At 43.2% G+C, this 16,715-nt stretch overlaps 1 protein-coding gene across 13 annotated transcripts in view; it reads right to left on the bottom strand.

Moving 5' to 3' along the window:
* Positions 1-522: 522 nt before the first annotated feature.
* MYCBP2 (MYC binding protein 2) overlaps positions 523-16,715 on the bottom strand; it is a 138,824-nt gene continuing 122,631 nt past the window's right edge. For all 13 annotated transcript variants that reach the window (XM_081857927.1, XM_081857917.1, XM_081857923.1 and 10 more), the window contains 12 exons: positions 16,021-16,117; positions 14,989-15,108; positions 13,968-14,069; positions 12,325-12,453; positions 12,050-12,182; positions 9,903-10,006; positions 6,865-7,053; positions 5,785-5,892; positions 4,471-4,680; positions 2,453-2,560; positions 2,169-2,334; positions 523-1,323 (listed from right to left, as the gene is read on the bottom strand). In XM_081857927.1, coding sequence (XP_081714053.1) covers positions 1,208-1,323; positions 2,169-2,334; positions 2,453-2,560; positions 4,471-4,680; positions 5,785-5,892; positions 6,865-7,053; positions 9,903-10,006; positions 12,050-12,182; positions 12,325-12,453; positions 13,968-14,069; positions 14,989-15,108; positions 16,021-16,117 — 1,582 coding nt within the window. In that variant the 3' untranslated portion in view covers positions 523-1,207. The remainder of the gene's footprint in view (positions 1,324-2,168; positions 2,335-2,452; positions 2,561-4,470; positions 4,681-5,784; positions 5,893-6,864; positions 7,054-9,902; positions 10,007-12,049; positions 12,183-12,324; positions 12,454-13,967; positions 14,070-14,988; positions 15,109-16,020; positions 16,118-16,715) is intronic.

The following is a 16,715-nucleotide window of genomic DNA, read 5'->3' as shown; positions in this document are numbered from 1 at the left end:
CTGGAGTGGTACCTATTTATCTACTTGCACTTTGACGTGCTTTCGAACTGCTAGGTTGGCAGGAGCAGGGACCGAGCAAAGGGAGCTCACCCCATCGCAGGGATTCAAACCCCCGATCTTCTGATCGGCAAGTCCTAGGCTCTGTGGGACGGGGTAATTTACAATGATTACACAGCACCCTCTTAAGAGAGTACAACAGCAAGAATTTCATGACTCTGTTCTTTTACAAACTTTGTACAGTTATCAACTGCATACACTTTGGTCCTAAAACAACTTCATTTAAGAAGAGTAACCGACATAACTCAGGACGCAGCAGGGTGGGTGGGTTTGTGGTATAAAATGATAAAGGGTGTGGTTTTTTCTAGATGGAAAAGGAGCATGTTTCATTTCCTAAGGCACTGCGTCAAAATTGATAAGGAAAACAGAAGTGTTTTCTTACCTCAGTAAGAACACCCTTCAAATAAATTCATTTTTGATACAGTTAAGAGCTTCCACTCCCAAATAAAAGTTCTTTCACATTCATTAGACTTTCACTGTATAAAAATGTACAGCGGCTTTATTGACATGTACATTCCATTATGTTTACAGCTGCAAGATATGAGGCACACTCAGTATTGCACTTCATTAAAATTTCAGGCTCAAACATAACCCAGAAGTTTAAATGAAACTTCTGTTTACAATTTAGTAATTCTTATACAGGACAAACATTGATATTTTATATATACAGCGTGATACTGGTTACATTTATGCCTTCCTAACACTTTAATAACAGTCTAAGAAATAAACCAGAATATTCCTTTTTTCCACCCCTACCCGTGATGCAGTTACAATTGTACAGGATTACAAAAAAGTCAGTATACAATAATCAACTTTTTCTTCATCTGATATCCAGCATCATTTGGAGTCCACGGAAACAGAGCCTCTTTGACAGCAATTATTTATTTGCAAGTGTCCAATGCTTTGTAGCTGATGCACGTAATGGCCACATGCAAACACCTCACAAGTTTTGATGTCTTGGGTCATAAATGTCACTTTCCCCAAAGCAAGGATTATGTACATGGTATTTGGCATCCATCTTCCCGTATTATGTCCCTTTTTTCCTGTGTTATCAAATGGTCCCATCCTCATTTTAATTGTGGTTTATAATGAACTCAGGACACTTGTGGGATGACAGCAGCTTTGCTCTGGCAAATTAAAGGACTATGGACTAAAAAGTATGTGCATTTCTGCAGACGCCACAGCCTAGTGCAAATTCCTCGCCAGTAGGTGGATGGACTACATGAAGGGGGCATTCTGTTCCTTCAAGCTGCTTGCCCTTGGGACCTGAAAAAAAGTTTAAGAAGACCAAACAAAATCTGTAAAACATTGCACGAGCACCTAGAAATTTATAAAGCTAAACCACTGAAGGGTTCAAATCTTTATGCTAAAGGTAACCCACCCACCCACCCATCCAACCAGAGAGAGAGAGAGAGAGAGAGAGAGAGAGAGAGAGAGAGAGATCTGACCATACTGTGCATGGTGCCTCTCTTCTTGTGGAATTAAAGCTCTAAGAATCCCCTGGCATGCGTAAAAATTGAATACTTTGACAAATCAGGTGACATGCAAAACTGAAGGCTTATACAGGGGGCAAGCATTTAACACGAACCTCTTGTCAGAAGGGAGTTGAAGGGAACCACAAAAAGTCTATACTTTGTGGTCTTGGAGACTAAGAAAACCTCAGCATTGAATTTATGGCTTCCTAAAGGGTTTATGTTACTTCCCCCCTCCTTCCGCCCCCGTTTTCTTGACCCAGGAACACCGATCACACATTATAGGATAGTTGTAATTTCTGTTCTTCATGCATGTACCAAAAGGCACTGTGAAATTTGTTTGAGAAGGGAGGGGACCATTTTGCTACTGGTTTTAATGTGATTGCTTTGCTTATTTGGGGGAATAAAACATCTGATATTATTTTCAAATAACTCAGCCTCCATGCATAAAACTGAACATAATTATGAAAATCTGAACTGGAAATACTAATCTATGCAAGGAAAAATACGTTTGTAAAACTCATCTGGAAGAACTATGTTGTAGCAGATCTTGCTTAAAGACTATCTGGCATGCTACCTACTTTTCCAAGAGTTTAAACCTACTCCAAGATACCTTTAACTACCATTTTAAAATGTTACCTGCAGGACAATGTGGAAGTTCTTCTTTAGGAATGCTAGTCATTCTTTGGAAGTCGTCATGACAAGCATTGCAAAAATGGGTTGTCCCAAAGCAAAAAAACACGGCCACCGAGCAGCAATAACGACATTTGTACTCTAGAAAATCTGTACCATGTTTAGGACACATCTGTGAAAAAAAGGGGGGGAACACAGGTTAAGCTAACTAGCATGAGTTAAAAGCTGTTTCACTTTGTACATTTGTTTTTTGTTGTTTTTTTTAAATAAAAGCAAAAGTGTTTTCCTACCTGAGCCCGTGAAACATCAGAGCAGGCACCACAGATGAGCTCTCTAGGATCATAGTCATCTCCCTGGCCAGCCTCAGCATCACAACGTGCTTCTCCACCAAAATAGGCCTAAGAGGGAAAACATACAAAAGACTATCAGGACATGGAAAACTGAAGACAGTACAGTGGTACCTCTGGTTATGTACTTAATTCATTCCGGAGGTCCGTTCTTAACCTGAAACTGTTCTTAACCCGAGACACCACTTTAGTTAATGTAATGGTTCTAGGGGTTGCTCATGCGTAAGTCGTCACCACATGTGGCTGAGTCACCTGGGTGAACCCTTTCTGTCCGGACAGCCACTCAATCGCTGGCAGAATCCGTCAGTGGGCGTTTCTTGAACTTCTTCCAGCAAAGAAGTTCTTTGACGCCAAGTCTCCACCTACTCTCCCTGCGCGGAAGTCTTCTGCGCAGGGAGGGTGTGGGCAGCGGAGGACCCGTGCTCTCCCCGCTGGTCTCCGGCGAGGAGTCATGGAGCCCCTTCGCCGATTCCCCCATCTGCCCCCCTTCTCCACTGGTGCTACGCTGATTTCCTTCTCCCGCAGATGGGCTGCCTCTCTCCCTACTGGGACGCTCTCCGGCATCCCTCCAGAGCCCTCCCTCCTCCTCTGGCTCCGATGGCAGTTCCCTGATAGTTAATGAGGCCTCCCACTGCTGCCGTGCTGCCAGAGCACGATTTCTGTTCTCATCCTGAAGCAAAGTTCTTAACCCGAGGTACTATTTCTGCGTTAGCGGAGTCTGTAACCTGAAGCGTATGTAACCTGAGGTACCACTGTACAGTTCATTTACAGCATCTCAGAAGTAAATTGATTTGCAAAGAGGAACAGATGAAATGTTCTTAGTATATAACAATATTTTTCCATGTGTGTATCTATAGATCTCAAGCATAAGGGTGGTTCACTATTGGCAAAGTCTTACATTTTACCTGGCTAATTTTGGATGTGCTAACAATTAAAGCGGAGTGTTTCTACATTTCAACATCCTTGTTTTGGGGTGGAGGGGGGTTTGTCAGGGATAGCAAGTAGTCAGGATGTCGTTTTATAAGAAACAGAGCATGAATGGGAAACCAGTGGCCCCTCCAGATGCTGGAAGAAAGAGTTCTTGCTTACTTCCTCTAGTCACTTCTCCCTTTCTAAAAAATGTCCCCCAAAAGATGTCACTGTTCAGAAAGAGGAGGTGCCTGTAACCAGGAGCTGAAGAAAAGAGAGCTGCTGAAGTTTACATAATTGAAAATTGCCAGTAGAGGGCTGCAAGCCTTTTAAATGCGTATTTCAAAAATAAAGCTGGAATTGAAAAGGTGCAATAACGGAATTAGGTTCTGAAATATTTTTGCACAGTTTAGACCAGCTTTTTACCATGCATGGAAGATTGTATCTATTTTTGGCACAACTGACAGAATTTTTTGCAGCACCAAAGTGACCTCTCCTGGTCAGTGTGTATTGGGGTCCTGGGCTGGCCAGAAGACAGGACCCCACTCTCGGCCTTGCTGATGTGCTCCAGAGGAAAGCAAAGCTTGGCTGCAGGAGTTGCTGGAAGGAGGCATACAAGACGCCATCTAACTGTTTTAAGGACTCCGCCACAGATTTGTGTAGGGCTTACTCCTTAGCCTTTTCTCCCCCCCAAGATACCCTGCAAGGCAGCAGGTACAGATTTTTCCTCGGGGGTTTACTTCCAAAGCCTTTCTCACAAATGAGTGTAGCCGCAAGGCAGCAAAGGTTTAGGATCAGAGTTATCCTCCTAGATGGGCTACCTTCCCAGGTTGAAGAGCCCCATCTGCCCCTCACTTCCCTTTACAGCATGTGCAGAAACTGCCTTCTTGACCATTGGGCCCACTGTTGGTCTCATCTGCTCAGTTCACCAGAGCCTGCCCTCTCATGCAGGGAACCTCTCTAACTCACCAAGGATTGCAGATCCATACCAGCGCCTCGGCAATTTCCTAATCTGGTTAATCTGAACAATGGATCTAGGCCCCAAATCATACCTTTTTGCATTTGTAGCAAACATAATAAGCGTATCTGTTCATAGCGAAGCCAGCAGGGTCATTGTAAAACCGAACTCCGGGTGTTGTGATGGCCTCACTTTTGTGCAGTCCTTCATACTCCAGTCTCATCAGTGCTTTCCTCTTCACGTCTTCATAGAGCTCCTTGATTGGATCAAGCAAGTCCTTTAATACTGTATGATTAATTTTGTTCTGTTAGAAACCCACAGAAAAGAGGAGAGAAAAAATAAGCAATTTGTAAACAAGCATTTGGCAAAAATGAAGATTTTATTTGGCATGTAACTAATGAAAACCAACCCAAGCGTACACACACATCAATTTTAAATAGCAAAATACCTATCGACCAACATGGTAAGAGTCTCAACACTCCTGTCGAGAGGGCCTTTTCAGTGATGACGCCCTGGTAAAAGAATATCTGGTGCCTACATTGTGGCCCTTTAAGTGCCCAGTGAAGTACTTTGTATTTTCCCAGCCTTTTAAATAATCTTTTAATAATGTTCCTGTTTTTAGAATAACTCCTGAAATGTTCAAGATCTGCTGAGAAGCTTGCTTTACTGGTTTTATTAGTTGATGTTGTGTTTTTATGCTGTATTCTATATTTTAGTTTTATGGTTTTGATTTGTTTGTTTCTTTCTTCTTGTTGTTGTGAGTAACCCAGAAAGCTTTGTTATTGGGTGACAAATAATTGCTGCTGATAGATGAAATGAGAAAACGCCCATCAATGTTTAGCATAACATTTGTTAACAGCAAGTATACAAAAGCAGAAAGGCAATAAAATATTGTTTTATTCCTTAACCATAATTATTTTAATGTATTTAAAAGCCTCAGCACATATTACTGGTGTGACTGACACATGTCAGTGATTTCCATAGTTCTAAATGTGCAATTTGTTTCACATTTCCTTCACAGGGTGCTTGCTCCTTCCTGTTATATTATGTTAAATCACTAATTGTTCCCCATTTACTTCTTCCAAATCACACATACTTTGCATACACTGCTAACATGAGCAGTTTCTAACATTTACTGTAATGGTCCAGAGACATAACTGTTGCACACAGTTATTTTGGAGGTTATTTTCTAGACACACCAATTGTTTCTTAAATTCCCCAGAAATTTATAGCATGCAAATCAATAATTTAGAATTCCGATCAAGCCCTTAATATTTCCTAGTAATGTTCTTAAAGACTATCAATTTCACATTGATTTCAATCCTGAAAATCGGATGAGCACATTTCTTGGCCCTTCAACATGGCTTGTTTCTCAAGGTATTAAAATACCGCTTGACCATTTGCTCACCTTGCAAATAGGGCAGGACATAAACCCAAATGTTATCCGTGGCCCAAGCCATCTGTTTTCTAAAACTCGGCAACAGCATTGCAAATGGAATATATGACTACAGTCCAACTGTAAAGAGGAAGATTTATCAATACATTAACAGAAATAATCCCTGGTATACACATATTAAGCTTTGCCTCAAAGCAGAAAAACCGCAAATCAGAAAAAAAAAGTTTACTCTGATTATACAGTAAGAAAAAATGGGTGATACCCAACACAGTGTGAATGGGTGTCTGTTAGTACAACATAACTTCCGGTTTCTCCTCTCCAGCCACCTATGTACACTCAAAATATGTTCCAGAGGGTTGAAGACCCTCTGAAGCAGACCCTGAAGTGTGATGATGGAAGGGAGAAACAGGAAGCCACATTATGCTAGCACATTATGCTCAAGCCTGCAGACATAACTGGGTTAATTACAAAAAAGTTGTTAAAAGAACATCATAGATAATAAAAAATGTAAACAAATACAACTAATAAAACACTGCATTAAAATTATTCAGAACCTAGAGCTAGGATTAAAAGATCCAACAGCTGCTTAAACTGCCATAGATTAGAAAAAGCTTGTGGAAGGGCACATGCAATTTGGCACAGAAGCCAGACATTTGGAATAAAAACTGATCGGGAGCAGAGTCAAGGATTGTGAATTCATGATAGAGATCATATGAGATAACTCAAGGCATTAACTAGGTGACTTGGTAAAAGCACACCTGGAATGGGGTTGAACCGATCATTAGGGTAAATTTCAGCACTGGATAAACCTGACAAAGGAAGACCACCTACTAAGCACCTGAGCGGTACAAATGCAACTTGGAACCAAAGCAGGTTGGCAATGCTCTGAGAATTAGAAGAGCAGAAATGCTTGCATCAGAATTTATTAGCAATTAACACCACCTGGAAAAGCAGCACAAAAATAGCAGCTCTAAATAGTTCATAGTTTACATGCTGGCATAAATATGATTTCTACAAAGTTGTTCCCTGCTGATTAACTAGGAACCTCTGAGAATCAGCTAGAGTTTTTGTTTATTAAAACAACATTCAAACCTGAATAGCCGGTGCTGCCGAAAGTGCCTCCGTGAAACAAATCATGCACATGTCATCAGCATCTTGCTTAAGGGTCGTGGTGCTCTTATCGCAACCATGCAAACAGGGCAAGCAATGCTCTTCATTCTTGACACCGCCACAGGGGTGACCACAAGGATGAGTCTTGCTGCAAGCTATCTTAGCGTACTCCTGTTAAAAACAGATGTAAACTAACATTATACACTCTCAGGTGGTTGGAGCCAATAATTTCAACTTTGCAGAGGAGAGAAAAAGTCCTTCCACAGATTTAACAGGTAACAGCAGTAATGATTGTACAGTGGTGCCCCGCGAGACGAACGCCTCGCAAGACGGAAAACCCGCTAGACGATAGGGTTTTCCGTTTTGGAGGTGCTTCGCAAAACGAATTTCCCTATGGGCTTGCTTCACAAGACGAAAACGTCTTGCGAGTTCCTGCGGGGTTTTTTCCCCTTCCCCTCCCCCCTTTTTCTAAGCCGCTAAGCCGCTTATCAGCTGATCCGCTGATAAGCCGCTTAACAGCTGATCGCTAAAAGCCGCTAAACTGCTAATAGCGCTGTCAGGGGCTCAGGAGCAGAGGCACAGGAGAGGGAGGAAATGGAGAGCGAGGGGGAGGAATCCGAGGGGAGCGTAGGTGGTGACAGTGGTCAGAGGGATTCCATGAGCCTCTCCAGCGAATCGGAAGATTCACAGAAGGGAGCGCCGATGGCCAGGGCAAGGGGGGTGCCAAGGGGGAAACCCCAGAAGGAAGGGGCCAGCGGGGACTCCCAGAGCAGCAGCTGGAAATCAGGACCAGCTTCCGCACCAGAGCGCAGTGGGGGGGAGGAGTCCCAGGCATCGGGACCAGTGTTCTCACCACCAGCGAGAGGAGATGAGTCAGAATTGACCACGCCTCCATCGGAGAGCGGGAAAATGGTCAGGAGGAAAGTTACCGGCTGGGCGCGTGCGCCAAGTTCAAATGTACAGGCGAGCGGCACAGCAGGTAGCCCGGATAGGGAGCCAGGTCCTAAAGCCCGCCGGAAGGAGGGGCAAGACTCAGGGGGGTCAGCGTCAGAAGAGTCCAGAAAGGAGGAAACCCCAGGGGGCAGAAGGAACCAGAGGAGGAAAGAACAACGGAAGAGGTGGAGTAAGGCTAGAGTCTTAAACTGGTGTCTAGGAGGCGGAGACTCAGATGGAGCTTCGCCGGTCTAAGATCTAAGACGTAGAGTTGCACGCTGCGGTTTGGAAATGGAAACTAATCTTCAATAAAGACTTTTATACGTTATTACTGGCTAGCGTTGGTCCTCTGTGAGCTGGGACCTGGAGGCAACTCTGACAAGCGCTAATCCGCTAAGCTGTCAATGGTCTTGCTCCGCAAGACGAAAAAACCGCTATACGAAGAGCCTCACGGAACGGATTAATTTCGTCTTGCAAGGCACCACTGTATTATATAGGAAGCTGCCTTACTGACTCAGTATGCGTCAGTACCATATTGGCCCGAATATAAGCTGCACCCGCAAATAAGCCGCACCTTTAAAATGGGGGGGGGGGAGAGATAAAAAAGGCTGGTTGCGGGGGTGGGGGGTTGCCTGTTCAGTCTGCTTTCGAATTGTCTCCTTATGGTAGCTCAGGGAGTCTTGGGAGCAGCGGGCGGGCTGTGTGCCGTTGCCCTGCACTCCCGGGCTGCTCTCTGGGCTCTTTGCCGGCGGCCTTCCCCCTTCTTTACAACGGTTCGGGGGAGGCCTGGGAGCCGCAGTCAGGGCAGGCGACCTTGTTCCGCACCCCGATGGCTCTCATGGGCAGCTGTTTCAGCAGCGATATCATAAGGTCGCAAATACAAGCCACACTTTTAACTTTTCACGGTCGGAATTTGGAAAGAAAGTGTGGCTTATATTCAGGCCAAAACGGTAATTTCTTCTTCCCTTTGCTGGAATTGGTGCTTCAAGTGGGACAAGGGCATGGGGAAGGAGAGATGTACCTGGCAGGTGTGTGAGTGAACAATAATGATGGAAGAAGGCAAAATATGGGAATTATTTATCACCTCTGCACTTCCTTCTTTCAGTTCTGCATGCATTTCATTCCCTTCCCACTGCCTGAAAAATCCCTCTGTTGCAAACTGAAGAGGAGGGGAACCTATTCAATAAGGGGGTATTGGAACAGTATTGTTCTCTCTCGGTGCTTCTTGGTTATCTAAAAGAAGCTCAAAAGGATGATATCTCACTTTATACTAAGTTGCGCTCTAAATGCTCATCCAGACCCCCTTTAAAATCTTCCAAGAAAGAAAATTCAGACCTTTCTTTTCTAACGAATGTTACTTCCCAAATAAATTATTAGAAAGTACTAAACAATGTATCCATCCTCTTTATGTTATCTTTTCAACACGCCTGGCACAAAATGCCCGTTTCTGGTACAGCTTTCATTGCCGAGCTAACTGAAGTACTAAGCTCTTAGAGCTCAGCTACACAATACAGATACAGTGGTACCTCAGGTTAAGTGCTTAAATTCGTTCTGGAGGTCCGTTCTTAACCTGAAACTGTTCTTAACCTGAAGCACCACTTTAGCTAATGGGGCCTCCCGCTGCTGCCGTGCCACCGGAGCACGATTTCTGTTCTCATCCTGAAGCAAAGTTCTTAACCTGAGGTACTATTTCTGGGTTAGCGGAGTCTGTAACCTGAAGCATATGTAACCTGAAGCATATGTAACCCGAGGTACCACTGTAAATGGATGCAAGATAAAGAAATGAACTGCCAGAATTACTTCAAAGCAGGTTCAGAAAAGGGTAATTTGGAGGATGACAGTGGGAGTACTAAAGCATTCCCCAGCCTTTCTGCCAAAATTTTCCTATCCCCTACCTGCAACCCTGGCAAACACACATACAGAAAGGTGTGGAAGTTTCAGCAAATAAGTTTTGCAACGAAGAAGCAGGTTGTTGGGTTTTTCTTATGTATGCCTGTGTGCAACCTGCGGACGAGCTCTCACACTACAGAATCAAAATAATGTGTCACTTATAAATGGGGTGGAAAGATTCAACAGTTCACACAGACCTGGCAATCGGCATCAGAACAGACGCTGCCCACTGCTGATAATTCTGTTCCGTTTCTGCAACCACAAAAACGGCACGCTTCAGAGCTGCTCGTAGTGGGTTTGCCTAGATCAACAACGGGACACAAAGTTAGTACGCTTGGCCTAATGTCTTCTTTCGTTATTATTGCCAAGGTGAGTGTTAACCATTTTCCCCAGAAGAAACAGGCATTGTACATACAGCTGTTAAGTAAAGCTGGCTATTGCAAAGTAAAGGGATCTACAGGTATGAAGGTGCCCTGTGTGGAAACAGTCTCGCTCCCTGAGATAATGTTCACTTGGAGGTGGCAGAGACTGAACTTGAGACCAGGCCTAGTACAGGACAATGCGCTACTTTCCCGCCCCGACCTGGCCCCAGTGATCCATGTGACGGTCACCTCCAGGCTTGACTACTGTAATTTGCTCTACCCTTGTCCCAGAAACTCCAGCGGGTGCAGAATGCTGCAGCGAGGCTCCTCCCGGGGTCTTTGCCATGGGAGCATATTCACCCAGTGCTTTTCTAGCTGCACTGGCTCCCGGTGGAGTACAGGTTCAGATTTAAGGTGCTGGTTTTGACCTTTAAAGCCCTTCATGGCCGAGGACCCTCGTACCTACGGGACGGCTTCTCCCGGTATGCCCCACAGAAAGCCTCAAGGTCCATAAATAGCAAAACCCTAGTGGTCCCAGGCCCCAAGGAAGTTAGATTAGCCTCAACCAGAGCCAGGGCCTTTTCAACACTGGCTCCCGCCTGGTGGAACGCTCTGTCTCATGAGACCAGGACCCTGCGGGATCTGATTTCTTTCCGCAGGGCCTGTAAGACAGAGTTGTTCCACCTGGCCTTTGGCTTGGAGCCAATTTGATTTCCTCCCCCTCTTTCTTTTTTCTTTTTCCTTTCTCCTCCTGTGATGAGGCTGCATTTTAATATTTCAATGTTTCAATATTTTAATTGTTGTATTTTAATCTTGTTTTTAAGTTGTATTCATTCAACTTGTTTTTATTATTGCTTGTTAGCCACTCTAAGCCCGGCCTTGGCTGGGGAGGGCGGGGTATAAATAATAATAATAATAATAATAATAATAATAATTATTATTATTATTATTATTATTATTATTATTATTACTATTACATGAGAATGCATCACAATTCCTTCTCCTAATTCCAACAGCCTCATCCCCCTTGTCCTCCCCTGCCTCTCTGCTGCACACATTTCTTCCTGACACAAGTAGTGGTGGTGTAACCCACCCTGTGCCTCCTTCCGAGAAAGATGCCCTTTCTCAAAAACAAGGCATCGTGGGCAAGGTGACAGAGCATGCCTTCGATGCCACAGTTAACTCATTAAAGCTAGCACAAAACTTTTATGCTACTTTCAAGCTTTACATTAACTTTAAACAGTAATTTGGTGCTCTGGAAACCAATGGCAGCGACAGAGGAGAGGCACTCCCTGGATGACCTCAACCACGATGACTCAAAATGAGGCATGGAGGGGTGGGGAAGGGAAAGAAATCAAAGTACTGCAGCAGTGGTGGCGGCAGCTGGGCAGCCACAATTATGACAGCAGTTGGTGGCCCTGAAGGTGGCAGAAGTGGGACACATATAATTCACCACTCCTGCCTCATCTACTGCTTGGAACCTTCTGCATGGACCTGAGCCTAAACCTTTTGCAAAAAAGGTGCTTTCCACTGAACTATAAGCCAGAAATAAGTGTTCCCAGCATTACATAAAGGGCTCATAATAATAATATTAATATTGATAGGGATAGGAATAGGAATAAGAATTTATATTTTTTAAAATTTGACATTATCAACCCAACTTCTATTACCAAGTCTTGTGCAAATTAAGCACATACAAATGATCTCTCCTTCCATTTTTATTTATTTTGCTTCGGTAGTACGCAGATCTCTGCAAGAGTGAGGATCAGCTGTTCAGCTTAGCTGAGTACTAAGCAGCATGTTTGCTTTATATAAAAAAGTTGTGTTGATGACCCAGTTAAAATTGTGCATAATGGAGACCTATGCATTTCTTAGTAAATTAATTAACCTATGTTTTACAGAAAGTCAACGGAACATTTCATCTCATATTAGGGATTTATATTACCCTAACTATCCAAATGATGTATGAAAATACATCCTACCTGTTTGTTCTCTGAACTCTACCATAGCCTTCATGGTTTTAGAATCTGCAAGAGCCATCAGCCAGAAAAGTTTGGTCCTACCACAGCCTTCATGAAGATCGACCTTGATCGCTTCCTCCTCCTCTTTGAATACCTGTCAGATTTGGCCAAACATATATTAAACTGACAAAATCAAAGATCATTCAAAGATATAATCTCTGGTGATATTTGTACATATGGATCTATGTTTCTACAAAAGCATTTCGCCCTGAGAGGATGAAAACATCACACTTTACCTGTCTTTGATGAGACTTTGTTCGCCGATGGAGATGGAGGAATCTATCACAATCAGTACAGAGATTCCCACAGACGTTACATAGGATGATTGCAGCAGTTTCTCCATCATCATGGTTATCACACATAGGCTGATGGGGGGAAAGAGCAAATAGTTCGAGCCAATGGAAAATTTTCTTATTTTATCCAAACAGGAAGAAAAACTTATTTGTATTTCAATCATTTCTATGCAGCAGCTTTTTAACATATAAAATGTTAATTATAAGTAGTAAGAGGTTCTCAGAATTACATTTTTGAGGGGGTGGGAACCTCACCCCAATAATTTGCTTTAAAAAATAAAATCAGAATGAGGCAGATAGGGAGCTTTATGACAGAGATATAACCAGGCTGTAATTTGTTGAACTACAGAACAGTGATTGTTTCAGCTTTCAAGTATCAAACAATATGATCCAATTAGAAAACTACTGAAACAATAATGCATATTTTTATATACTAAAATTTAAACACCAAGTTTGATTGTAAAATGGTGCTGGGCACATTTTAATCTCCTCATTTCTTCCCCAGTGGCTATTTTACAATCCATAATACTTTAATTCAGTGGTTCTCAAAGGGTGTGGCAGAAGAGGATGACAAGTGTGGCAGGAAGATTCAAGGACAATCAAAGAAACATTTAAACCTTTCAGTGTATTATAGTTTAAAGGTAAAGGTAAGGGGACCCCTGACCATTAGGTCCAGTTGTAGCCGACTCTGGGGTTGAAGTGCTCATCTCACTTTATTGGCCAAGGGAGCCGGCGTACAGCTTCCGGGTCATGTGGCCAGCATGACTAAGCTGCTTCTGGTGAACCAGAGCAGCGCATGGAAATGCCGTTTACCTTCTCGCTGGAGCAGTACCTATTTATCTACTTGCACTTTGACATGCTTTCAAACTGCTAGGTTGGCAAGAGCAGGGACCAAGCAACAGGAGCTCACCCCGTCGCAGGGATTCGAACCGCCGACCTTCTGATCAGCAAGCCCTAGGCTCTGTGGTTTAACCCACAGCGCCACCCGTGTCCCTTGTATTATAGTTTAGCATAGTATAAAAAAGTTCATGTGCAGAATATGAGAGATATCTTTTCAAAATGAGAGCAAGAACAATCCTAGTTGTGACCCAGGACTGCTATTCAAATAGAGTGCCAGAGAAGACTTAAAAAAGACTGTCTTTCAGAGAAGCTTGTCTTCCATCAATAATCTCCTTAACAGGAAAGTTGAAAACCACTCGCTAGGAGCATAAACTGACACTAATAGGAATCAGTGGCTTCAAAAATATAATAAATGTAGTCCTGCTGGTAAAGGTGGAGAGGGGAACCCCCCCTTCTTTCCAGCCTTTTACTCTTGGGGTGTCATTGTACCCAGTGTCTCTCATCAGCCCTTTTAACAAAAAGCAAATAAAAAGTGCACAAATATTCTCCAACAAGTGACAAGTCTCCAACAAGCAACTGGCTGAGTCTGCAAGAACACTTACAGCAGTGGGCACAAGACAAGGCAAAAAGCACATGCTTAACTGTTCACATTGCAAGTTCTGCACAGTAGTAGATAAACTAAGGATTTATTCAAAAGTTGGTGAAGTTTATGTTTCCTGCAAAGTTTGTTGCTGCCTATTCCTTACCATTTGTTTTTGCTGCCCATCCTTTCCCATCCATCTTCCAGAGGAAAGTCTGTCTACATGGTCCTGATCAAGCACACAAAGGGATGCAAGAGCCAGCCAGAGCTGTTAAAAAAAGGACAAGAGCAAATTATTTTTTAGAGTATGGTAAGCCATATTAATCCTAGGAATTAAGCAATGAGTTTATATTGATGACTTAAACATAACCATCTTCAAACTGTATTTTCTCTAGCAACATGCAAAAGTTCAGCAAAAAGAGTAATGAACATTTAAGATTTTTTTAAACCCAGCATAAGCTTTTGTAAAAGGCATCCAGAATATATTGCAAACAACTTATATATTCTGTACCTCACACCACACCTGATGAGCACTTATTTTAGAAATTTAGGAAATTTAGTACTATTCTAAAGAGGTTTTCGTTTTCTCTGCAACCACTGTCATCTCCTTTTCAAAAATATCATTTAGCCACGCATACACAACTAAGTTGCCTCTTATTAAACTGTGTGAAATTTATATATATCTTCATTCCTCTGTGAAATACTGAATTTATGGTCAACAACAAGTTTTAACAAAAGGGGGGGATGGTGGGATGAGAGATCCAACAATGTTTTGTAGCTATTAAAACTGATAATTCCCTTTTCGTATACAAAGCACTATCTCTGCACAAGAAGCAGCTTTTTCAAACTCATAATATTACACACAGAACACAATTCCCAGCAGGTATGTACTTGGAGGAAAATCAAATTTGTTAGCAATGGGAATATAACAGAAAAGTTCTACAGCAGTAAATATAATCAGATGCTTTTGTTATTATCAGTGTTTCTCCTGTTAAGATCATCATTATTCTTGTACAGGTGATATATATCAAGAAATACAATTTACTCAAGGAAAAAACAATAGCCCACACATTTAAACCAAGACACAAAAACCTTAGGTGGCTAACCCAGGTACGTGTAGATGTCCCTGGAGAAACCTCTCCAATAAGCAAGATACAATGTGTAACAGAATAACCATCTGCTCTTACCCTGGTTGTTGCAATGCAACGCACTGGTGACCTGAATTCTTCTTCCATTTTGGTCAATGCAATGATTGTTTCAGCTATAGCGTTTTTTGTCACACGGGACCAAGCTTCAGACAAGTGACCCTGTGGAAGAGCCAGAACTTAGACTGAGCCCTAATATAATGCACTGTGCAGAAATGTACATTAAAACTGCAGAACGATCGCATCTCGCATGGGGGTTACGTTCCAAGGATGTCATGTATATGCAAAAATGCATATGTCCGAATTGCCCCAGCGAGACCATCTTTACCTTTCTGGAGTCTGCACTGAGTGGGCTTTGCTCTGTTAGCAAGGCAGAGAGCTCAGAAAGGGAAAAAAACTTGGCCGAAAAAGCAAGGGGTTCCAAATCAGTAGGGAGTTGCACACTTATCGATTCTGAACATTGCTTGCCTTGGATGCTAGGTGGCAATATTCACCCATGGGATGATGGCCAACAACCATGGAAAAGTGTATTCTGAATGCTACCACTAGGTGGAGCTCTAGTCCCATCGGATGTGGTCCGATGATGTGGTGCAGGGAGAAAATACCGTATTTTTCGCTCTATAACACGCACCAGACCATAACACGCACGTAGTTTTTAGAGGAGGAAAACAAGGAAAAAAATATTCTAAACGAAATAGTGGATATATGATTTTTGTGGTTCATGCTGTGGCCACAGACATGTGATCTGACAGTGAGTTTGGAGTAGCCCAATGCAAAAATCCTGAGGATCCATGTGGATCCATGCTTTGTAACCACGGAGGAGGGAAGGAAGGGGAACCATGGATCCTCTGCTCACGACTGCAGCAGATCCCCCCCGCCACCCGCAGGCATTCACTCCATAACACGCACAGACATTTCCCCTTACTTTCTAGGAGGAAAAAAGTGAGTGTTATGGTGCAAAAAATACGGTAATGCTTTCTGAAATTAAAGGGGAATCTCAGTGCAGGGGAAGGAGGGTGCAGGGACCAACTCAGCACAAAAGCAGCACAGTACGCTAAGATGCTGGAAGCTTACGGCAGCCATGTCTTTAATGAGCTTAATAATGATCTCTGAAATCTGTGTTGGTGTTGAGCCCTTCATCCACCAGTGGCTTTCACCTCGTCGAAGATAGCTGTAAAGGGGGGAAAGCAAACATATATATGTATAAAATCAGCATTAGAAAGAACCTGAGAATACAGTAGAGTCATACCTCGGGTTGCGAACGTGATCCATGCGGGAGGCACGTTCGCAACCCACAGCGCCGCGTGTGACGCGATTTGGCGCTTCTGTGCACGCGCAAAGCACGATTTAGTCATCTGCACATGCGCAAGCACCGAAACCCGGAAGTAACCCGTTCCGGTACTTCCAGGTTCGGCACAGCCCGTAACCCGAAAACACACAACCCGCAGCGTTCGCAACCCGAGGTATGACTGTATTGAAATAAAATGCATTTTGCAGTCTTCGAGAACAAAATGTTTGACATGTTTTTAAAATAGGGTTGCCATATTTCAAGGGGTAAAAATCCGGGCACCAAAGGTTGTTGAGCTTTTTTTAGGGCAAACCGCCCACACCTGAACCAGAGCCCAGGCCACCTTCACCAGAGCCAGAGCCCAGGTTGCCCACACCACAGCCCAAGCCTGAACCAGAGCCGCTCACACAAAATTAAAACCAAAAATCCAGGACAGTTGCTTTAAAATGTAAAATTCCCCCCTGATGGGCATGTAGGACCC

Source organism: Podarcis erhardii (genome assembly GCF_964252035.2).
Source record: "Podarcis erhardii genome assembly, chromosome: 4".
Classification (NCBI taxonomy): Eukaryota; Metazoa; Chordata; class Lepidosauria; order Squamata; family Lacertidae; genus Podarcis; species Podarcis erhardii.
The sequence above is the reverse complement of the archived record's forward strand: the minus strand, read 5'-3'. Positions and strand labels throughout refer to the sequence as shown.